The sequence below is a fragment of the Gossypium raimondii genome, chromosome 1 (assembly GCF_025698545.1).
Source record: "Gossypium raimondii isolate GPD5lz chromosome 1, ASM2569854v1, whole genome shotgun sequence".
NCBI lineage: Eukaryota > Viridiplantae > Streptophyta > Magnoliopsida > Malvales > Malvaceae > Gossypium > Gossypium raimondii.
The window spans coordinates 8,560,692-8,584,940 of record NC_068565.1 but is presented as its reverse complement, the minus strand read 5'-3'; the positions used below and the strand labels follow the sequence as shown (position 1 = coordinate 8,584,940).

The following is a 24,249-nucleotide window of genomic DNA, read 5'->3' as shown; positions in this document are numbered from 1 at the left end:
TTCTTGATAGAGTTAGGATATTTCTGGATGCTGAATTGGACCTTGAACTCTAATGACCTGCGCACGGAAACAACTGTACGCTGAGTATTTCATACTCAGTGGTATTACCATAATTCAAATTATAATATTAATAAACATGTAATGCATAAAATCATACATACAAATTTAAACTCAAATTTCATATTTCAACAATAACAATTCATCAATTAATATCATATATCCACAATTTGGAACTTGGACACATCATGAACCTTAGATTCATTTCTCAATCTCATATCACATTTCAATTCACAATTCAACTTTTCATTTCATTTCAATAGCTCGATTGATCAACTCATTCAGTTTATCATTTCATTATTTACCCTATTAACAAAACTTGGACTTTGGCGGATACACGGATCCAACCAAACACTCCAATATGGCACCCAGTGCCTTATCGGATAGTTCGAAGCAATAGTTGACACCCAGTGTCTCATCGGCAAAGCCGAAGAAAGTTGGTACCCAGTACCTCATCGAATCTATCCGAAGAAATATAGTGACACCCAGTGTCTCATCGACTCGAGGTCGAAGTATCCCTGAACTCTTCCAATCCTATGGCATGCCAACTATATTCGACTCAGCCCGATTAGTTAATAGGGTCTCCAATTTCACATTTCAATTCAGTTTCACTTTTTCACTTTCAATCACATTCAATTCAAAATTCACTTTTTCCATTTTCAAGTCAATATTCATTTCAATTCCACACATATATTCTTCATTCAATTGAATTTCTTTCAACTTAATAATAATACTTACATTATATTTCACTTATCATACATATAAATTAAAATATATCATTTAATAAAAAGTAATTTGAATTATAGTAATACAAACCGTGCTTCTCGTGTCTACTCCTCTTTCACTTTTTCTTTTCCTTTCTTCATGGATGCCTCGGGTGCGATATTAGCTATGAAAAATTAAGATAATTTCTATAATCATTAATACAATATAAATTTTTCATCTAATACTTGAATTTCTATTTTACTTTCATCCCAATTTCAATTTAATCCCTAAATAGATTCATTTATTTTTCTATTTCAATTCATACCTCATTTCTACTCAATTTCAACTAAACTTAAACTTAACTATCTAATTTTTATCATTAATTCCTAGTTTTGAAATTCTTACAATTTTGGTCCTTATTATATAAAATTTATAACTTATTTTACAATTTAATACATCTCCGATTCCAATTAGAAATTTTATTAATTCAATTTCTAATTCACACTTTTACCTAACAAAATTAATGTTTAAAAATCTAATAACTTCCAAAATTTTCAGCATATACTTGATAATATTTTGTTCTAGGTTCATAAAACTCAAAAATTACAAGAAAAGAACTTAATTTAACTTACCAATTTAGAATTAAACCTTGAAAACCCTAAACTTCTTTTCTTTTCTCTTTTCTTTGCTTTCTGTTTCGTCCCTATTCTGTTTCTATTTTTCCTCTATTTTCTTTCTTTACTTTACTTTATATATAATATAATAATATAATATATAAATATTATTCAATAATATAATATATTTATTAAAACTTAAAATCTCGGATTTTAAGGATTAACCGTTTGATTTAATTGCCCTTTTACTCCTTTTTACTTTCTTTGTATCATATTTGTTTATTAATTTAACAATAATATAATATATAATTATAACAAATATCTAGTACTTAAATGATAAGTAAATTTAATACAAATGTACATATTTTAATTAACACTTGTATTTTACAATCACCTTACACTTGTCTTTATTTATTTTAGATTATAATTATAACTAATAAATATCTTTTGCTTATTATTTAAGAAAATATACAAATATACTACAAGTGTATTTTTATGCATTTTACACATGTTTATTATCACCACCATACATTTGTCACTATTTTAATATAAAACCATAATAATATTTATATAATAATAATAAACTCTCCCCATTTGCCGCCTCACCTGATGAAATAAGCATAATTTCCTATTTAATCCCCTTTATTTTATTTTAATCTATAATTAAACTTTTACCCCTAATTCAATTTAGTCATTTTTTTTACTATTTTCTCTAATTTGAGCTAATTTCACTTAATTAAAGCCTATTTAAACATACTACCAAACTCACAATTACTCTTAATATTTATTTACGGACTCGGTTTGCTAAGACGGAGGCCCGATAATGTATTTTTTCGATGCCCGTGAATTTTGAGTCATTACAAATAAGATGCCAACGACATTAACGCATGAAGAGAAGAAGCGTAAGGATCGAAAGGTGTTAACACAGTTACATCTGCATTTGTCTAACGAAATTTTGCAGGATGTGATGAAGGAGAAAACAGTCGCTGCATTATGGAAGAGGCTGGAACAAATATATATGTCGAAAACTCTAACCAGCAAGTTGCATATGAAGTAGCGTCTTTATGCTCGTCGTTTAGAGGAAGGTGCGTCTGTACACAAACACTTAACCGTATTTAAAGAAATTCTCTTAAACTTGGAAGTCATGGAGGTTTAGTATGATAAGGAAGATCTAGGGTTGATTCTACTTTGTTCCTTTCCCCCGTCTTATTCAACCTTTAGAGACACGATTAAATATAACCGTGAGTTTCTCAAAATTGATAAGGTTTATGATTCTTTGACCTCGTATGATAAGATGAAGCATCTTGTGGTTAAACCCGACTCTAAGGGAAAAGGGTCTCATTGCTCGTGGGAGACAAGATTGGAATGCTGATGATGATCGTGGAAGGACACAGGAATGAAATCTTCGCGGTAAATCTAAGGGTAAATCGAAGTATTCAAATAGAGGTAAAACTTGTAACTTCTGCAAGAAGAAAGGACACATTAAATCTGAGTGTTGTAAGCTACAGAACAAGATTAAAAGGGAGACTGCAAATCAAAAGGGAAAATAACCAGAAAATTCCGGTGAAGCTGATGTTGTAGAAGACTACAACGATGGTGAACTTCTAGTCGCTTCTGTCAACAATTTTAAAGTGGGCGAGGAGTGGATCATTGATTCGGGTTGCACCTTCCACATGAGTCCCAATTAGGATTGGTTTACAACTTACGAAACAGTGTCTGAAGGTGTTGTTTTGATGGGAAATAATGCCTCGTGTAAATTTGCAGGTGTTGGAACGATTAAAGTTAAGATGTTTGACGGAGTTTTTAGAACACTTAGTGACGTGCGACATGTTCCAGAATTGAAGAGAAATTTAATTTTGTTGAGTACTCTTGATTCAAAAAGGTACAGATACACAACTGAAAGTGGGGTTTTGAAGATTTCCAAAGGTTCATTCGTTGTGATGAAAGGGCAGAGAAAGACTGCCAAGTTATTTGTTTTGCAGGGTTCTACTGTTACTGGTGATGCAACTATCGCTTCCTCTTCCTTGTCAGATGATGATATTACTAAACTTTGGCATATGCGCCTTGGGAATTTGAGTGAGAATGGCATGGCAAAATTGAACAAAAGAGGACTTCTTGATGGGCAAGGAATTTGCAAACTAAAGTTCTGTGAGCGCTACGTTTTTGGGAAGAAAAAGAGAGTTTGATTCACTAGAGGAATCCATAACACGAAGGGAATGTTGGAGTATATTTATTCTTATTTTTGGGAGCCATCTAAAGTGCCTTCGAGAGGTGGAGCTAATTATATGCTAACTTTTATTGATGATTTTTCTAGAAAAGTTTAGGCGTTTTTCCTGAAGCAAAAAAGCAATGTGTTTTTCACATTTAAGTCTTGGAAAACTATGATTGAAAAATAGACGGGAAAACAAATAAAATACCTCCGCACAAATAATGGCTTAGAGTTCCGTTCTGATGAGTTTAATAAACTGTGCAAGTCAGAAAGGATTGTGAGACACTTGACAATTCGTCATACTCCACAGCAAAACGGCATTGTAGAACTAATGAACAGAACGATCATGGAGAAGGTTCGATGTATGTTGTCAAATGCCAACTTACCAAAGTCGTTTTGGGCCAAAGCAGCCTCTACTGTATTTTTTTGGTCAACCGATCTCCATCCGTTGCCATTTGAGAAAAAAGACTCCACAAGAGGTATGGTCTGGTAATCCTACTGACTATTCTGATTTAAAGATCTTTGGGTGTCCTGTATATACTCATGTTGATAATGGAAAATTGGAACCGAGATCCATTAAATGTGTTTTTCTTGGTTATAAAGTTGGAGTAAAAGGGTATAAGTTATTGTGTCCTGAAAATAGAAAAGTTATGATTAGCAGAGATGTTGTTTTTGATGAAACTGCTATGCTACCTAACTTATCTCTTAAAGACTCTTTCAATAAAGAAAATCAAAAACAAGTGGAGCATCAGATTAATCCAAAATCTACAACAGAGTCGACTCCTCAAGTCAGTACAAAAATTCAAAATAGAGTTGCTTCTTTACCACAATACTCTATTGCCAAAAACAGAACTAGAAGGGAAATTAAACCTCCAAAGAAGTATGCCGAGGTTGATCTAGTTGCTTATGCTTTAACTATGGTTGAAGATACAGATGCAAACTAAGAGTCATCTAATTAATCTGAGGCAATTAGTTGTGAAAACTCAGAAAAATGGATGTTTGCTATGCAAGAGAAGATGAAATCACTCCACAAAAACAGAATATGGGATCTTGTGAAACTTTCTAAAGGTAAAAAGGTTGTTTGTTGTAAATGAGTGTTTAAAAAGAAAGAAGGGACTCCAGAAATTGAAGAAACCAAATATAAAGTAAGGCTTGTTGCAAAGGGTTACAGTCAAATTTCAGGAGTGGACTTCACAGATGTGTTCTCCCCAGTTGTTAAGCATAGTTCGATTTGAGCTTTGCTTGGTATTGTGACCATGCATGATTTGGAGCTTGAGCAGTTAGATGTAAAAACTGCATTTTTGCATGGAGAACTTGAGGATGATATTTACATGCAACAACTAAAGGGTTTTATAGTCTTAGAAAAAGAGGACTGTGTTTGCTTGCTGAAAAAGTCCCTTTACGGTTTGAAATAGTCACCAAGACAGTGGTATAAGAGGTTTGATTCCTTTATGACTTCTCATGATTTCAAAAGAAGTAGTTCTGACAGTTGTGTTTACTTTAAGAAAAACAGTGATGGTTCTTTTGTGTATTTACTCCTTTATGTTGATGACATGTTGATAGCAGCAAAAGATAAAGGAGAGATAAGAAAGGTCAAGGCCCAACTAAGTGAAGAATTTTAGATGAAAGATTTGGGACCAACAAAGAAGATACTTGGTATGGAGATTCTCAGAGATAGAAAGTAAGTAAATTGCACCTAAGTCAGAAGGGGTACATTGAGAAAGTTCTTTGCAGGTTTAATATGTAGAGTGCTAAGCCTGTTAATACTCCTTTAGCAGCCCATTTCAGACTTTCATCGGCTTTATCTCCACAATCAGATGATGAGATTGAGTACATGTCACATGTTCCATACTCTAGTGCAGTGGGATCTCTCATATATGTTATGGTTTGTTCACGTCCAAATTTATCATATGCAGTCAATGCAGTTAGCAGATACATGGCGAATCTCGGTAAAGAACATTGGAAAATAGATCAGTGGATTTTAATATACTTACGAGGTACTACTGATGTTTGCTTACAGTTTGGAAGAATTAGAAATAGAGTCATTGGGTATGTTGATGCTGATTTTGCTGGAGACCTTGATAGAAGAAGATCTCTCACAGGTTATGTCTTTACAATCGGAGGTTGTACAATTAGTTGGAAAGCCACTTTACAAACTACAGTCGCTTTGTCTACCATTGAAGCTGAGTATATGGCGATTACTGAGGCTTGTAAAGAAGTTATTTGGTTGAAAGGACTCTTTAGTGAACTCAATGAAGACCTTCAAATCAGTACAGTATTTTGTGACAGTCAGAGTGTCATCTTCCTTACCAAAAATCAAATGTTTAATGAGAGAACAAAACACATTGATGTTCAATATCATTTTGTTTGTGATATTGTTGTGAGCAAAATTAGTATTCATGAAAATTCTGCAGATATGATGACTAAGCCACTTCCTATAGTCAAGTTTGAGTATTGCTTAGACTTGGTTGGTGTTTATTGTTGAAGTTAAACCCTTAAAGGGTTTTATGGAAGAGGTGAAAAATTTGTTCGTTGAGAATTCGTGTCACGATAGAGATTGTTAGAGTTGTGTGACCCAAATTCTAAGAGATTGCTTTCAAGTCAAGTTAAACAAAATATATATTCTTTCTAGAAGATTTAGTATTTATGAGTATAATATATTTAGCATTTATTAACATAATATATTTGACTTTGATTAGAATTAAGTTTTTCAACCTATAAATAGATATAGTCGAAACTCCTCTTGTAATCATTCGAATTCGACATAGTGAATTTTCTTCTCCTCTGCCCGTGGATTTTTCCCGAAAGGGTATCCACATAAAAATATGTGTGTTATTTATTTTTATTTCTCGTTTGTCATTACCGACGTTCTATTTTTACATCTAGATGTGTTTTAGACTCCCTAAATTTAGTGATGCATATTGGAAGCGCTATTATTTGTTCTGCCATTAGTACTGGAATTGTCTTTCGTTTTTAAAAAGAAATGCATTAGACAACAAGAACTAATTTGCTGCAATTTTCTGTTGAATAGATGATGATGGGATATTAGAGAATCTGGAATTAAATAAATATAATTTTCCTTCACTAATTTCTTATAAAAACTAGAGGGAAATAAAATTGGAATAGAAGGGATGGATAGGATACGAGAAACACAGCCAACTTACATCTACATTCAACATTCCTATGTTATAACAATAACATCATAATTAATCATGCTGCCTACCACCAAACTTGAGCAAAATTCCCAGAATGTTTTTTCACTGGCTTGTTGAGTATCTTGTGTTCCAATATTTCTCAATCTCCTCGGCTGTTCTTCCAGGGATTCTCCCAGCGATCAAACCCCACCTGATATAATAGCATATTCAACCTCCTTTTTTTCACATAAAAATGTTAAAAAATAAACCCAGTTTGCTCATGTTGACATGTACCTTTCTCCAACTAAATTAAACATCCTGATTACTAGTGTTTCCTCATCTTCTGAGAATTGAAGTTCCAAATCTTGTTTACTTTGATCCTCTGTAAAATCGAGTTTAGAAAAATTCACTTAAGCTTTACAAAAATAAAAAACTTTTAATAGCTGCAAAATGTAAAAGATAAGAAAAGGACTAGCTTTATCCTGTCATAGACCAAAAGCATTCAAAAAAGAAGAAGAAGAAGAAGAAGAAGCAATGATGCAAAAAGGAAAATCTCAACAGTAGTGGAAAAGAAAACATGGGATTTTGAAGAACAAGGCTAAGGAAATTTTACCTATGGAGTCGGAGTCCATAGATGCATTTTCACTCGAAGAATATTCAGATTCAGCCATTTTCTTAATATTTATGAGTCAGAGAGTCAAAATAGAAATTTGAGTTTGGAGATGTTTTAGAGGCATTTAAATACAGTTCCAAATGCGATCATATAGCAAAAATAAAATAAAAATTCTCCTACATGTTAGTTGGGAAATGGAAAGTTAGTTGGCGAATGGAATAAGGAATTTGGTGATGGTATATGTTAGGTGAAATGTTATACTAGTAGGGATATAAAGTTGATTTTTCAGACATAACACATTGGTTTAAATAAATAAAAAAAGGTTGTGTATTGTGCCAAAAGTAGCATCCAATCAGTTTTTGTACTTGGGAAACCTTGCCACGATTCAATCATGTTGTTTTCAGAGTTATCTCAACAGGTTATTCTCATCCATCTGCACTGTTCTGTAGCAGAATCATGGTGTTTTTAACTGATATTACAGCTGAGAATTGTTTGTAAAGTTAGAAGAGCACTTTAAAAACTTCATTTTCAAAGCAAATTTACTTAATTAAACTTGTGGTTTGAGGTTTGGGGTCTATCTCAGGCCATTTGTAATTAGAAAAACGTTGCAAGTACAGTCCCTGTGACGTTCTAAATCAACACCCAAATCTTGTAATTCCAAAGATAACAAAAAGGAAGGATTATTTTATTCCCTTGGATGGGAATGTTGTGTACTACTCATCAAACTATGCATGGGGAGGACCCACCATTGCAGCATGCTTGCATAGCAGGAAAAAGTGGTTTACTCACTTTACATCGATTTATATATGTTGGTTCTTTTTATGGACCTCACCCTGGAACTCCCCCATATGCTAGCCATATGCTACTTGATTTCATTGAAACTGGCTTGTGGTTTTTATTTATTTTAGGGTTAATATATTATTTGATACTTGAATTTAATTTCGATACTTGACTTTTTCTTTCTCATCTAAGTACCTCAATTTGGCTTTAATATTCAAATTAAGTACCCAAACCAAAAGTAGCAAATGGTATATTACCCATTTACTTTATCATAACCGAACAAGAATAGGTAGGGTAAGATAACATCTGAGAACTATCTATCTCTATCGAATTATCAAAGCCTGACTCTCCTTTTAATGCTATACATATAGATTTATTTATTTATTTTAACATATCAATCCATTAAAGAATAGAACAATACAGTCGGTAAGGCCTGAAAAGTTCAGAGAAAATACAACAGGAGGAGAGCGAATGAGTGACCAAGATTAGGGTTGAGCATTCGATCGAATCGAATCGAAAATTTTCGAGTTAATCGAGTTTTCGAATCTCATTTTATCATCCTAACTTTATTTGAAGTTTTCTCGAATCGAGTCGAGTGAGATGGAATTCGAATCGAATCGAATATATTTATTCGAGTTAAATTTTAAAAAATAATTTTGGGTCCTTGTAACCACTGTCACCCACCTTAATTAAATTTTTTATTAACTTTCATCACCTCATAATTTATTTATTAATTTTTTATATATTGGTTAGCTTCTTTGCTTGCGTAGTTGTTTCAATTATCTTCAAATTCTTGTCACTATGTATTTTGGAATTAAAAATATATTAAATGTAAAAATATGATTTTTTAATAAAAGTTATTTTAAAAATAAAATGTGAAATTGATACCAATATAAAATTTTAACACGAATATTTTATGGCATAATTAATAATTCAATTTTAATATAAATATTCAATATGACTAAACAATTCAATAATATAAATAATATAAATAATATAAAATGTGAAATTTAATTTAATAATATAAATAGTAGATATAAATAAAATTATTACTATTTATGTTTAGTGAATTTTTGGATAATTTTGATTTTTATTTGAGGGTAAAGGGTGAGAAGTAAAAGTTTAGGGGAAAATAAAAGTTTTGGAGAATAAAAGTTTGAGGAAAGTAAATAGGGGAGTAAAATTTTGGAGGAAAATATTAAAAAAAATTGGAGGGGGAGGGTTTGGGGTAGATGGGAGGTGGGATGGGAAGGAATAAAAGTTTTAGGGAAAAGTGGAAGGAGTAAAATTTTGGGAGAAAATAAAAGTTTTGAGGGTTTTGGGAGTAAAATTTTGAGAAAAATAAATGGGAGAGTAAAATTTTGGTGGGAAATGGATTTTGGGTAGATTGGGGGGTTGGGAGGGGAGGGGAGTAAAAGTTTTGGGGGAAAAGTGGGAAGGAGTAAAAGTTTTGGGGGAAAAGTGGGAAGGAGTAAAAGTTTTAAGGGAAAAGTAAAAAGGTTTAGGAGTTTGGGGTAAAAATGTAAAATATTATAGTTTAATATTCGAATTATTCGAATTATTCAAGTTATTCGAATTTAAAAACTCAACTCGATTCGAACTCGAAATTCGAAAAAAAATTCGAGTTGATTCGAATAACTCGATTCGTTTAACTCGAAATTCGAATTTTTTTTCGATTTTTTCGAGTCGAATCGAGTTTTGCTCACCCCTAACCAAGATATTCGGGGGCCAAGGGGAATTTTACCATCAACGGCATGCACGCCCCCATAAAGAAGGCCAAAAAAACGACACCAAAACATCATGGAAACCAAGAACCACCAAAAATAGAAAGTAGACTCGCTACTATCACGAGTGATCTCAACCACTAGTCAAAGCAAAGCTAGTATGGTGAGTCCAAATTCCAACGAAATTCTAGCAATATCCGATTCAAAAGTTTGGAATTCTTAAATTACAAAATCTTATAAAACTAATTACGATTGACTTATACTCCTCTTTTAACTGTTATTCGAGCAAAAACAAGTAAAAAAAATGCACCAAAAACTTATCCAGTAACCAAGCATTGGGTACACGGTCAACTTTAAGAACCTATTACTCATATGCCGATACCAATTCAATCCACTTAAAAAACTGGCAAAATACGATGTGAAAGGGAATAACCTGTCAAATAGTTTTTACTAAAGATGATGGTAGCAACAACCATGTGAGAAATAGAAATAATTAAAGCTAACATCGCCATTCAGCATCACATAGGGCTAAAGAGTTGAAAGCACAACAAGAAACACAGTCACAGGGTGCATTTATCAGTATCACACCACTATAAACATATTATAACATTACATATATAGGAGTTTCAGAATAGGATAGACTTGAAGAAAATTTAGCCGTTGCAACTTTAAAAGCCGTGGATTTTGATGTTATCCTTCTTCACAATACCGGCCTGTTCACAAAAGCAAATAAGAATTCAACATGCGGTGAATTGAAAATACGAAGCTCGGCACATGCATGACTAACGAAACGAAAATAGTTATGTCAAAATTGGAAAACTCTAGCTGGTTTTAAGAATATCTAAATGAAAGGGTAACGGCAATGACCTGAACAAGGAAGGTGGAAACATTCTTCCTTTGATCGCCTTGAAGCTGAATAACCTACAAAAAACCCAAGTATAATAAACTTAACAATCAAGAGCAAAGATGGAAGCCAAAGTCGATCACTTTCTTAGGTGGTTAGACACACACCTGCCCTAATTCAGGGTCTTCGACCACAGTGCCATTGCAACAAAACTCTTTCTTGAGGTCCTTAAGAATTTTGTTATAGCTGAATTCTTTTTTCAACCCCTGGACCGTGGTCAGGCTTTTCCTACCATTCCGCTGCTGAATACGAATATGCACATACTCCTTGGCACCGGCACCAGAGTCTTCAGCATTTGCATCAGCAAACGGATCTAGCAGAACGACAATGGGTACTAGTTAGATTTTTCGATACCGAGACAATTTGGTATGAGAGGGAAATGCTTACCAAAGGCAGTAGGAATCTGGATGTCAAGATCAGACATGAAACTTAGCTGGTCGAAAGAGCCCAACAACTAGAAAACTAAGACCTACATTGCAAGGCCAAATGTTGATCAGTGATTTCATTTGACTAGATTATAAAGTTTTATCTCTCTTCACATCTCTCAATCAAACATTTTATCAAATTACTTTCTGCTAAAAGGAAAACAAACTATCAAAGCATAAACAAACATTTCATGAAAATAAAAAATTAGCATTCTTTGTCAAGCAAAAACCTACACAAAGATAAAGCACCATAGATTCATACATAGATTTCTGCAGCTCCAAGCATAAGCCACGAACAAAAATAGACATTTTTCGCAAAAGGGGCACCCATTATGTTGATCTAACCTAAAGAGGGTAACAGTGAATTTTAACCAAAAAGGAATGCTAAATTATATCAATAATTTTTTTTCTGGTAAGAAAGGCAGGGATTGCTTAGTTATATTATACCCAAAGAGTACCAACAAGGGTTGTGATAATAGTTTCAGAAAAAGGAGCCGAAAATCTTCACTTTTTTTTTCGATTAAACATAAAACCCAAAACAAGCATCAAAGAGAATTTACACAATCAAATCATCGATTGCAATTATAAATAAAATAAAAAGTAAAAAAGCGGTGAAAACAAACCTGATCTGAAGATTAGAGTTTTGGATAATCAAGAATCTGATTATGAAATAATAGAAAAAAAACCCTAAAATTGATGATCGAAGTCTGAGCTCTCTGGCGCTGAGTTTTGAGAGAGAAAACATATAAGCAAAATATCTCGTAAATACAAAATATCAAATTTTTATGCTTCGTCCCTGTACTTCAACTAAATTACAGGCTTTAGTCTCAATTAATTTGTAAATTCAAACCCTCAACTTTTATGGAAGCTGACTGGAATTTGAAAAGATTTGAAAAAAATATTAAATTTGAAAAATTGTTTTAGACACAAAACATTTAATACATAGGTTAAGGTCCGAAGTTTATAATATTATATAATTTATACCATATGATGTATGATAAATTGAAAATTAAAATGCTATGTATAAATATTAAAATATATATTTAATTGTTTATATTTATAAATTTGATGAAATAAAAATAAATAAGATTATTTTAAAAAACAAAAATAATGAGTTTAAATTATTTATTGATAAACATTGCTAAATTTAAGATTGATAAAATGTGATTTAGTTAAACTATGTATGATATAAATATCATGTGTAAAACTGGCCCAAATTTTATGCATTTTCGGTGAGGTTGTATTATAACGTAACACGCAATTTATTTTAATTTTTAACAATCTTTTATTGTTTTGAAATATTTTGGTATTTTTTAATTAATTTTTTAAAATATTAGATTTTTTTATTGAGATGGATAAAAATAGATTTTACGGTTGACGACAATTTACTTGAAAGTTGGAGCTGCAAATGATTTTTTAAGAGATTGGAAGAGGAGATTTCTCCTTGCGAGCCTCTAGCCTATTATCGATTAAATTTTTAATTGTTTAATTAAATAGTTAATTATTCTCGATTAAGTTATTTATCACCCTTAGTTAAGAATATCTTTCCTGTCTCATCTTCACTCTCCCGATCTCACTGCTTGGCACAAGTTATACACAACAGAATACCCTTCCGGTGTCACCTATCTAGATATTCTACCAGGGGCGTTACTCCCTAATATACTAAGTACTCTTGAATAAACAAACAATTTCAAATAAATAACTACTTAACAAATAAAACCGAATCATGCAAGATGTAAATAAAGCACAATAATCTATCATACATATAAACATTAATGGACTAGATTAACAAAAGGTAAATAAAAGAATGGAAGGGAAGAGATAAGAGAATGCTCATGAATAAATATATTGAAGCATGATTCCGGAGAAATCTCAGCTTGCAAATGTCTTCACATTGAAATAGAGAAGTTTCGACTAAGCGAACATAAAAATAAAAAAAACAAAAAATTGATTAGTAAAAATTATCTGTCTAAGTTTGCCCACCATTCAGGTGATCCTAAGCTTACTTATATATGCTACCGGTGACTTGGTGACCATTTAACCTAGATATATTTTTGGATTCTAATTAATGCAATATTTTGATAAATGCTTGGGGTCCAAATAAGGAAATATCTCAAAAGTGTCGTCCAAAGAATCAACTTCATTTTGGTTTGTCTTCGCTGCGTCATTGTTGTTGACACCATTTTTTGTGAAAACGGGGTCGACTTGGATTTTAAAAATGAAAACGAAAATGGGAGTCGCCACCAATCCTTTTTGATGAGGTGTGATCGGCTCACCTCGAAAAGTGGTTGTCTTTAATAAACGATTTGATTTTATTAAAACAACGATTTTGGTCCACGAAATTCAGAAAAACGGGTTCGGGAGTCGTTTACGCATGAGGAAGGATTAGCACCCTCGATACGCCCAAAATTGGTACCTAGTTGATTACTTAATGTCTTAGTGTCGAAAATTAAAAACTTTGAAGAGATTTAAAATACGATCTTTTATTGAAATGTTGAAAATTTTGGGAAAAGGGCATATTTCACGTTATTCGAGAAAGAGAATTATATCCAGTAAGTTAGGACACAATGTCTTGAATTTCCGATGCGCGAATGAATGCCAAAAATTTACTTATTTAAAAATATATTTAATTATCTCGGGTTTAGAAAAGGGATCATGCCCAATAAGTTAGGACACGATCTTTTCTTAATTTTCGAGATCGTTTAAAACTTGAGTTTGAAAAGATTCGTGTATTTAGATTTATTGTGAAAATCGAAACCCAGTAAGTTATGGTACGACCTTCTCGAATCTAAACACGAGATTTTACTTATTCAAAAATCATAATTTATGCATTGAATAAAATTAATCTAACATGAAAAAGTTGGAATAAAATACAGTGTTACTATGCGTAACAAAACAAAAATGAACACGATGATGTAAACATAAATAATACGAGCAACAACAACAAAAATAAGATAAAATAAATTATACATAAAATAATAAGTAAATAAACAAATAGGACTAAAACGTTTTCAAAATAATAATGAACACATAAATAAATAAATATAAAATAAGACAATAATAACAATAATGAAAATAAAAATAAAAATATCTATGTATGTGTGTATATATATATAACAAAGTTTGAAATAAAAAGATATAAATAAGCAAATAATAATATCAATATATAATAAGATAAATATATTTAAAGTTTAAATAAGTAAATATAGATAGAAATATAATAATAATAATAATACTAATGATAATAATAATCATAATCATAATAATATCAAATTTATTAATATTAATAATAAAATAACTGAAATAATAAAACAGGGGGGCTAAATTGGATTTTAAAACAAAATTCGGGGGCAAATCAGAAATAAATAAGAAAGAAAGGGACCAATTTGAACGAGCTAAAAAGAGACGGGGACCAGATGGGAAATTATCCCCATCCCAGGGAATGCCCTACTTCAATATTGACCAAAGTGAAACAAAATAAAAATTGTACCGCAAAATTAAAAAGAAAAAAACAACTGAGGACCAAATTGTAAACTGTCACAAAAGCAGGAGGACCGCGCCCGCAAATAACCCATGCGCCAGAAAACACGCGGATCCTAGGAGCTTCGGGTCGGGTCAAATCGGGTCAAGCCAAAACGGCGTCGTTTTGGTGCCTGAGAGGCCTGCCCAAAATGGAGTCGTTTTGGAGGCCTATTTAAGTCAAATTTTCCAAAAAATTTCATTTCAACTTTCATTTTTAAAAAAAATCCTTTCTTCTCAAAATATCCTCTCCCCATCCACCCACCTACCAGAATCAAGCAATCGCTGCCGTCATCATCGTGCAAGCCATGGCCACATGCACAAATGCAAGGGAGTCCAAAAAATTTCTCTTTTTTTTCTTCCGATGCAGCCCTCCGCCCCCCGAGCACTCTGGCAACAACGAAAAGGTAAAAAAAAACATCTTTTTTCCTTTTTTATTTAATATTTCGAAATAAAAAAATCAAGGAAAAAAACAAAGCAAAAACAAAAATAAGAAAACAACCTTTGAATCTTTGCTCTTTTTTTGAACCGTTTTCTTTTATTATTTTCAAAAAAATGCCCTTTTACATTCAGTTGAAATGGCTTCTTATAGCCGAAACATACATTTTTTCTATTTTTTAAAAACTGCCACTTCTATTTTGATCTTTGCAGGTGCAAGTGGTTGATGTGACAATGGCGGTGACAGAGTTGGTGGCGGTGAGGCGCTGGTCAGAGGCGGTGGCAAGTGGGGTGATGGGACGGTGGCAGAAGACAGAAGACCCTAGGTACGGCGCACCTAGGGTTAGGTTTTTTGTTTTCTTGTTGTGAATGGGTCAGGGCTGCTGTAGGGTTTTTGATTTGGGCTTGCATTTGGGTAATGGGCTGTTAGTGGGCTAGGTTTGGTTTTGGGCCCCAGGCATAAATTGGGCATTACAATTGTGATGTGGGAAAACTCCTCGTCACATCACGATGTCGAATGAATTTTCAGCCTTTGCCACTTCGTTGTTCCATGTTGCAGCACGGGCTTCCTTGTATCACGACTCGACGATTGTTCCTTGGATTTGTTGAGTATAACTCATATTTCAATCAAATTTAAGAGATAATCTCCCAGTTAAACTCTGTTTATTTGTTTCAATTGAACTCTGATTAGTCTAAATTATTTTATTGTTATTTGACCTACGAATTTAACGTATAAAAAGACTCTTTTACAACCTTAGATAAGACACCCACTAAATATTAAAATTTATAATACTTTTAGAGAATTTTGTGTTTACGTTTTGAGGGTTTTTTGTTTTCAGGTTTCAGGGTTTAGTTTTTTATCTCCATCTTTTGTACTCTTCGTTCTTTTGTCATTATAGTAAAATTATATTTACTCGTGGTGTTTTATCCTCTTTGGAGGAGTTTTTTCACATTAAATTTGTGTGTTCAATTTCTCAATTTTTTCGCTATTTTTTACTTGTTCGTTGCTTAATTAGGTTGATCCCCAATAAGTGGTATCAGAGTTAATTCAATTTTTATAGATCAGCACGTTTAAAGATGGAAACAACAAGGTTTGACATTGAGAAGTTCGATGGTGTCACAAATTTCAGTATGTGGTAAGTTCGAATGATGGCAATTCTAGTTCATACCGGCCTGAAAAAGGTCGATACTGGTAAAAAAGCTTGAGAATCTAGATAAGACAAAATAGTAAGAGCTTGATGAAAATGCTCTATCTGCAATTCAATTGTGTCTCGCGAATATGGTATTGCAGGAGGTATTGATGAAAAAACCTCATTCGCCTTGTGAAAAAGATTAGAAACTCTTTATGCGAATAAGTCTCTAGCTAACCTTTTAGTATTGAAACAACGTCTATTTACGTTTCGCATGAACGAATGTGAGCTTCTTAAAGATCACATTAGTCAATTTATTACTCTTTTGAATGATTTAAATAATGTTGAGGTTAAGGTTGACGATGAAGATAGACCTGTTCATTGGTCGGGCCACTCAGCTTGCTCGAAATGTGGGAGGATTTGGGCAAAAATATAGGCCCGAAAAATGAGTTTGGACAAAAAATAAGGCCCATAAAAAAAAGGGTCTTACCTTAGGTAAGGCATTTTTGGCTTGGGCCTAGTTCGGCCCAAATTCACTAAAGGACAAAAAAAATATGCTATTTTTTTGTTTTTTAATATATATTATTTTTTTATTGTTTTCTCCCTATTTTGCTACTACTTTACTATTATATTGCTACTATTTTGTTGTTATTATTTAGATATTGTATAAAACTTATTTTATTGATAATTTTGTTATTATTTTAGAGGCATTTGTTAATTTTGTTATTATTTTAGAGACATTTGCTTGTTAAGTTGCATCTTAGTGTTAATACATATTTTTAAAATTTATTTTCAATTTATTGGAAAATATTTATTTTGATATTTTTAGTAATTTTGATGTATTATATATATTTAAAAATTATATAAAATTAATAAAAAAATTAATATGGGTGGGTCGGATCGGGCCCAGGTTTTATCTTTGCCGGTGGTTTTTTATCCTCTTTGAAGAGATTTTTCCACGTTAATTTTGTGTGTTCAATTCCTCAATTTCTTCCGCTATTTTTATTTGTTTGGTGCTTAATCGGGTTGATCCCCAACAAGACTCTTGGCCTGAATTGGCATCCTACACACTTAATTAGCTATTAATCACTCTCGAGGCCCAAGTTAACCTTTACGGGTCATCGAGACATCAAAAAATGCATACAAACGCTTATTTTACTGATAATTAAATCCTAAATTACTATTACTAAAAATACAATAATTAATTATAAAATACCTAAAAAGTAAGCTGCTACAATTGGCGGAAAATTAAAAATTACCCTCTTTTTTAAGTCATAAAAGGTGGTTTGTATATTTCATAGCCATGCACTGTTCGTTGAAGTGAGATGTTGGTGAGCTCATCTTTGAAGTTGACCTAATGAAGTCTCTGAGCGTAACGATCAACTTAAGGAGGTTTTCCAAGCACCGCAAACATTTTTTATTATATATTTTTAAAATTTTGAACATATACATGGGCTTGAAAAATATCCAAATTGCGTTAAGTGTTTGTGGGTTGAATCCAAATTGGATCACCGATGCAAAGTGAAACCATTTTATCCCCAGGAGATCTTAAAATTACACAGAGAACCTGAATACTACCGATCCCAGTTAAGGCAGTTTCATAACCAAACAAACAAATGTGTCCATTCTTGCATGCAGAAATTAACCTACGTGTTAGGTTTCAAGTTTCAACATCACACGTATTCCCCATGCAAAGGTTCAACTCTCCTATAAATTACCATCACTCCTCCACCCCATTTCTCACCCTTCTCATCTGATTATTTTCTCCATACCAGCATAAATCAACAATGGCAAAGCTCGCAGTTTACTTAGCCACCCTGGCTCTCATTTTGTTCCTTGCCAATGCTTCAATCACATCTGTGACGGTCGAAAGCGAGGAAAACCGGGATAGCTGTGAACAGCAGATAAGGAAGCAAGCCCACCTGAAGCACTGCCAGAAGTACATGGAGGAAGAGTGGGGTGGCGAAGGCAGCGACAATATAGCCGGCGGGTACATTGACTCATGTTGCCAGCAGCTAGAGAAGATGGATACGCAATGCAGATGTCAAGGTTTAAGACATGCAACGATGCAACAGATGCAACAGATGCAAGAACAAATGGGAAGCAAACAGATGCGAGAGATCATGCAAAAGGTTACCAAGAAAATAATGTCCGAATGTGAGATGGAGCCAGGGAGGTGTGACACGCCATCTCGCAGTTTGATTTAAACAAAATATGTTCTCAAGAATAAATGTAATGTCTCCCTTAGTTACTCTGGTGTTTTAGCTGTACTCGCTCTCTTCATCACAATAAAGAGCACATAATCGTGTGCGGTTTGTTAAAAGTTTTAAATCTCTTAATTTAATTAGGAACAGTAACCGGCTTGGGATTGTATAACTGAAATTCCAAGAACACGAACCTGATAAATGAGATGTTAACAATTTCGTATTCAAATGTAGGAAGATGTAAAGTGTATGAAATTGGGTGTCAAATTGTTATTAATTTTTCACAAAGCTTTAGGTCTTAAAATTAGATGCCTACAGCCATGATTATAATTAGGCAGATAGAACGAGGTAACAGAAAGAGAGTTGCAGGGTGAGAACATGCCACTTACAATGTTTAGATCCAAGTGTGGAGTTAAATAAAACCTTGGCAAAAGAAAAACTCATTCAAGAAGCAAGACAGCATAATTTCTAATGATAATTGATCAAAGAAAATAAGGTGGCAACTTTCACTTGAAGCAAGGCAGTGCTTGAGCAAAATTCAAATTATGAATTATTTTAATCGAGTTTGAGTCCAATCAAATACATCCCTAAATCAAACCCTCCATTCTTCTTCATCAGTTCTTTAGGGCAGCAACTGAAATCTCTTGCGACACTTGGAAGACTTTTTAAACCGACACCACGAGCATACCAGAGTTCTCTAGAGGAGTGTCGTGGATTCTGAAATCCAGTGAACCTTGGAAGTTACATTCTGATGAAACATATTTGCCCAAAGCAGATCCAGAGTCAACAGGAGCTGGTGCTGACCACTCCAGCCCTCAAGTAAATAAGAATGATGGAAACGGCAACACACCACCATCTTCAGCCTCGTCTTCGATTGTGTCAGTTCAGAGAAAAACCGAAGTAGTTTTGCAAAATCTTTTACTCGGAGTAACAATGAGATCCAACTAAAAATTTAAGAGATTTAGATTAGTGTAAAAACAAAGAATTTGTGTCATTTGAAAAGGTAATGAACTAGGGTGTAAATACTGTTTAATCACCCATTAACTGGTTCACCTTTAGGTTATCTCATTTATACATGAATGGATACTCGATTCAAAAGTTTTGAAGTTGAGAACCGTAATTTCCAGGGGCTATAGTTCATCTTTTGAAAAAAATACAGCTAGTTATTGAGAAGTTATTTAGTTGTGGTTAGTTTCTCGGGAAAAAGGGAAGAAATTAATATTGTTGGTTTTGCTGCAGTGATTTATTTATGAAAGCTAATGTCTGCCCCACATGGATTCCGTTTTACCATTGAATTCCTCAACTCAATCACCCTACCACATATCTCACAGCTCCAAAATTGGCTAGATACTGATACAGTGATTTTAATCTTTTATAAAGAAAAGATTATGGCGTAAAACAAAAGGCTAAATACCATTCACCACCCAACAATGCACATGCTTGCAGAACATATGACACAGCAACATGCCAAATGAATGTTTTAAGGATAGGAGATTATGAAATAGTCCGAACCTTATTTAATATAGTAACTGAGTTGTGGCTCTCTAACCACTTCACACCAAAGTATCATTACCTTAAAAATAAAAAACACAAGGATCTTCAACTAATAGAAGGTTTTGCCACTTTAATGGCTAAACATCATGAAATAAAAAGAAAACAAGACAACACCAAAGGCAGAATGGTTAACAGGACCCAAATCAGAAACCACCACGGAGGCGAAGGACAAGATGCAGAGTAGACTCCTTCTGGATATTGTAGTCAGCTAGAGTTCGACCGTCCTCCAACTGCTTCCCAGCAAAGATCAACCTCTGCTGATCCGGGGGAATTCCCTCCTTGTCCTGAATCTTTGCTTTTACATTGTCAATCGTATCAGAACTCTCAACTTCCAAGGTAATAGTCTTTCCTGTGAGGGTCTTCACAAAAATTTGCATACCACCACGAAGACGCAACACCAAATGGAGGGTAGACTCCTTTTGAATGTTATAGTCTGCAAGGGTTCTGCCATCTTCAAGCTGTTTCCCAGCAAAAATTAACCTCTGCTGGTCTGGTGGGATGCCCTCCTTGTCCTGAATCTTGGCCTTAACGTTATCAATTGTATCAGAACTCTCCACCTCTAAAGTGATGGTTTTTCCAGTGAGCGTTTTTACAAAGATCTGCATGCCACCCCTAAGACGAAGGACAAGGTGGAGGGTAGACTCTTTCTGGATGTTGTAGTCAGCAAGGGTGCGGCCATCCTCCAGTTGTTTACCAGCAAAGATAAGCCTCTGTTGGTCAGGAGGGATACCTTCTTTGTCTTGGATCTTGGCCTTGACATTATCAATTGTGTCGGAGCTTTCCACTTCAAGGGTGATTGTCTTGCCAGTAAGGGTTTTGACAAATATTTGCATGCCACCCCTGAGACGAAGCACAAGGTGGAGGGTAGACTCTTTTTGAATGTTGTAGTCAGCAAGGGTGCGACCATCTTCAAGTTGCTTACCGGCAAAGATAAGCCTCTGTTGGTCAGGGGGGATCCCTTCTTTATCCTGGATCTTAGCCTTGACATTATCAATTGTGTCAGAGCTTTCAACCTCAAGGGTGATTGTCTTGCCAGTAAGGGTTTTTACGAAGATCTGCATGCCACCCCTGAGACGAAGGACAAGGTGGAGGGTGGACTCCTTTTGGATGTTGTAGTCAGCAAGGGTACGGCCATCCTCAAGCTGTTTCCCGGCGAAGATAAGCCTCTGTTGGTCAGGGGGGATCCCTTCCTTGTCTTGGATCTTGGCCTTGACATTATCAATTGTGTCGGAGCTTTCCACCTCGAGGGTGATGGTCTTACCAGTAAGAGTTTTCACAAAGATCTGCATCTGTTGTGTCGACATGAAACACAGAATTACTTCGCATGAACCAAATTATAACATTTTTTGAAGAGCAAATAACTAAAAGTAGAGTAGAAGCAACCAAGATCAAATTCGGGATAGATTATACCTACATATAAAGTTGAAATAACACCTTACACCACAAATTATGAATAATACATCAAGCAATTAAAAACCGAAATCAACAATATTTTAATTCATACAATCTACCAATCGAATAACATGAACAATAACATCCAATTTGTGCCGACCACCCAACTTAGACTCACCAATAAATCACACAAAATCAACGGATTGATAACATAAGAAAATAACAGTCATAAGAAAGAAATAAAAATAAATTATAATTAGATCCAGAAACTAGATCAGCAATAAACGATGAAACCCTAATATTAACAATAAATTATACAGCCAAAACAACCGAGGATTTATGATCTTGAATTCGAAAAAATAAGAGATAATTATACAAACAGATGCTACTATTTATCTCAAAACCGATCGAATTGAAGAAATCAACAAGATAAAAACCCTAAATAAATCGAACAAAAATATACCCAAAAAAGTTCAACGACAACAATTAAAAAGAAAATCAAGAATCGAGAGAAGGAAAAGAAGATGAAAACCAAAGATTACCTTTCGCGAGGGATTTATAATCGAAAGCTTTGAACAAATATTAAAAGAAAAGACGATTGGAAATTTGATGCGAAATTAGAAGGAAAAACGTAGATTTATAAGAGGAGATTGCCGACTTAATAAGGAAAAGTACGGAAAAGAGGAAGCCACGTGTTATGTAGAGTTTTGGATCACCTTGGATTACACGCTAAGATTGGTCTTTCCTTTGACCCAGAGATTTAAGAAAGGTAGATATTTGCCTTTAAGACAACGCTGCCGTTTATGGCTTTTCTTTGCCCCCAAAAAGTACTAGAACCTTCTAGAATTATTTTCAAAATTAAAGTAGTTTTATGGGGTAATTTATTAATAAAAGTCTTATATTTTTAAAAATTATTGAAATAGGCTCATTATTTAATTATTTATTGGAATGGTTCTTTTCTGTGAAATCGCGTCCACGTCAGCGCGATGTCAGGGTACGCGTTAGGAAATCGCATTCACGTCAGCGCGAGTTGCTGACGTGGCAACAAATCGCGCCCTCAAGGACGCGATTTGCTGCCACGTCAGCAATTCGCACTGATGTAGACGTGATTTCCTACACCACATAGTGCGTTCCAGGGGACGCGATTTTGCCGTTTTTCTCACGTTAAGTTTTTTTTACTTTTAGGGTTTAGGGTTCAAGCTTTTTAGGGTTTTTAGGTTCTGGAAGAAATAATTTCGAGTTGATGTTCCTGATAAAATAGTATAAAATCGCTTCTAGCAGGATGCTATTTGAGAAGAATTTGTGAAATCGCGGCCTCGTGGACGCGCTTTTGCTACAGTAGGTCATGGAAGAAATAATTATTTTTTTGACGTTTCTGAGCAAATAGTATAACATCGCTTCTAGCAGGATGCTATTTGAGAAGAATTTATGAAATCGTGGCCTCGTGTACGCGCTTTTGCTACAGTAGGTCATGTAAGAAATAATTTTTTTGACGTTTCTGAGCAAATAGTATAAAATTGCTTATAGCAGGATGCTATTTGAAAAGAAATTGTGAAATCGCGGCCTCGTGGATGCGCTTTTGCCACAGTAGCATGTTTGGGCTGAGGCTATAAATTAGGCAGAAAATGTTCTCAGAATGCATAAGTCACAGTAGAAACAATTTAGAGAGGCTAAGAAGGTTAGAGTTTCAAATATGAGTGAACGTATTAGTGCTGTTATTTACTACGATGGTGAGGTTTGCCACACCGAGAATGGTGTTGTTTTTTTTCGGAGAATACAGTGCGACTAGTTTTTAACCAGAACATAGATTTGACAGAACTTCGTAAAAGAATTAGGCATAAAATTTTCGGAATGACGCAAATGAAAGTTCTGTCTATCACGTATCGATTTTGTTCTTCTGTTGATCCGGTGACATATGACTCGTTCGACATAAAAGGTGCTCGTAGCGTGGAGGCAATGGTGTAGACTCATCTTGCTAGTGGAGCACCTTATATTGAGTTATATGTACAATTTACATCGCCAACTGATGTACTTGCGACCGGTGTTCGAGATGTATACACGACCCCTGGCCGACACTCGGTTAGCGGGTTACAAAATACGGAACAACCCATGTTCGGTAGCGGTGTCGAATGCACATCCCTTGCAAGACACTCTGTCGGTGGATGGGACATGTACGTCGGTGGCACGACGTTTGATGCTGGAAATACGTACTGGGAAACGACATCAAGTTCTAGTGGGTGGCAATCTACATCCAATTAGGGACGTTATCAAATGCCCAGAAGAAAGGATGACGTACTCCCTACGACGTCAACCGGTGAGGGGACCTCGTACGCTGCAGATGATTGTGGGTTAGAAGATGACTCCGATATGGATCCACCTTGAGAGCCCGGGCCGGATGGTGCAGAAGTTGGCTTATTTTTTGAACCGGAGCCTATTCCAACAGAAGCTGAAGATGCTGAAAGGAGTTCAGATGAGGAAGAAAATCCATGATTCAGAGCATACTCACCTCCAGCCCACATGCTTAATGTCGATCTGTCTGCAGATGATGCGTTAGAGTTTTCAGATCTACCACACCGGTTGCGTGATCGTACAAGTTCGAGGGTAGATTTTGGTGAACTTGAAGTTGGTAATCAGTTTACCAACAATGATAGTTTTATTGGTGCTTTGAAACAACATAGCATCAAAAACGGCGTTAACTACCACGTCGTTAAATCAAAATCTGATAAGTTTGAGGCGAAGTGTGCGGTGTAAGACGGCACATGTTCATGGAAAATCTACGCCTCGTTAAGGAAAATGACAGGGTTGTGGGAGATAAAAAAGTACAAAGGTCCATATACATGTGCTGCA

General features: G+C 34.4%; 4 protein-coding genes across 4 annotated transcripts; 1 reads left to right on the top strand and 3 right to left on the bottom strand.

Annotated features, from left to right (window-relative positions):
* Positions 1–6,645: 6,645 nt before the first annotated feature.
* Positions 6,646–7,498, bottom strand: LOC105780295 (MYB-like transcription factor ETC1). The gene is made up of 3 exons (XM_012604540.2): positions 7,333–7,498; positions 7,014–7,101; positions 6,646–6,930 (listed from the first exon to the last, which is right to left on the bottom strand). The coding sequence occupies exons 1-3, from the start codon at positions 7,388–7,390 to the stop codon at positions 6,843–6,845; spliced, it is 234 nt and encodes a 77-aa protein (XP_012459994.1). The 5' UTR covers positions 7,391–7,498; the 3' UTR covers positions 6,646–6,842.
* A 2,815-nt stretch (positions 7,499–10,313) lies between these two features.
* LOC105780281 (protein translation factor SUI1 homolog 2) lies at positions 10,314–12,082 on the bottom strand. Its single transcript, XM_012604514.2, has 5 exons — positions 11,789–12,082; positions 11,128–11,209; positions 10,848–11,053; positions 10,704–10,757; positions 10,314–10,549 (listed from the first exon to the last, which is right to left on the bottom strand). The coding sequence occupies exons 2-5, from the start codon at positions 11,162–11,164 to the stop codon at positions 10,505–10,507; spliced, it is 342 nt and encodes a 113-aa protein (XP_012459968.1). The 5' UTR covers positions 11,165–11,209; positions 11,789–12,082; the 3' UTR covers positions 10,314–10,504.
* A 5,902-nt stretch (positions 12,083–17,984) lies between these two features.
* On the top strand, positions 17,985–18,575 carry LOC105780272 (2S sulfur-rich seed storage protein 1). The gene has a single exon (XM_012604502.2). It carries the CDS (start codon positions 18,040–18,042, stop codon positions 18,457–18,459), a length of 420 nt encoding a protein of 139 aa, XP_012459956.1. The 5' UTR covers positions 17,985–18,039; the 3' UTR covers positions 18,460–18,575.
* A 1,375-nt stretch (positions 18,576–19,950) lies between these two features.
* Positions 19,951–22,112, bottom strand: LOC105780256 (polyubiquitin). The gene is made up of 2 exons (XM_012604479.2): positions 21,945–22,112; positions 19,951–21,299 (listed from the first exon to the last, which is right to left on the bottom strand). Exon 2 carries the CDS (start codon positions 21,297–21,299, stop codon positions 20,154–20,156), a length of 1,146 nt encoding a protein of 381 aa, XP_012459933.1. The 5' UTR covers positions 21,945–22,112; the 3' UTR covers positions 19,951–20,153.
* Between the last annotated feature and the right edge of the window lie 2,137 nt (positions 22,113–24,249).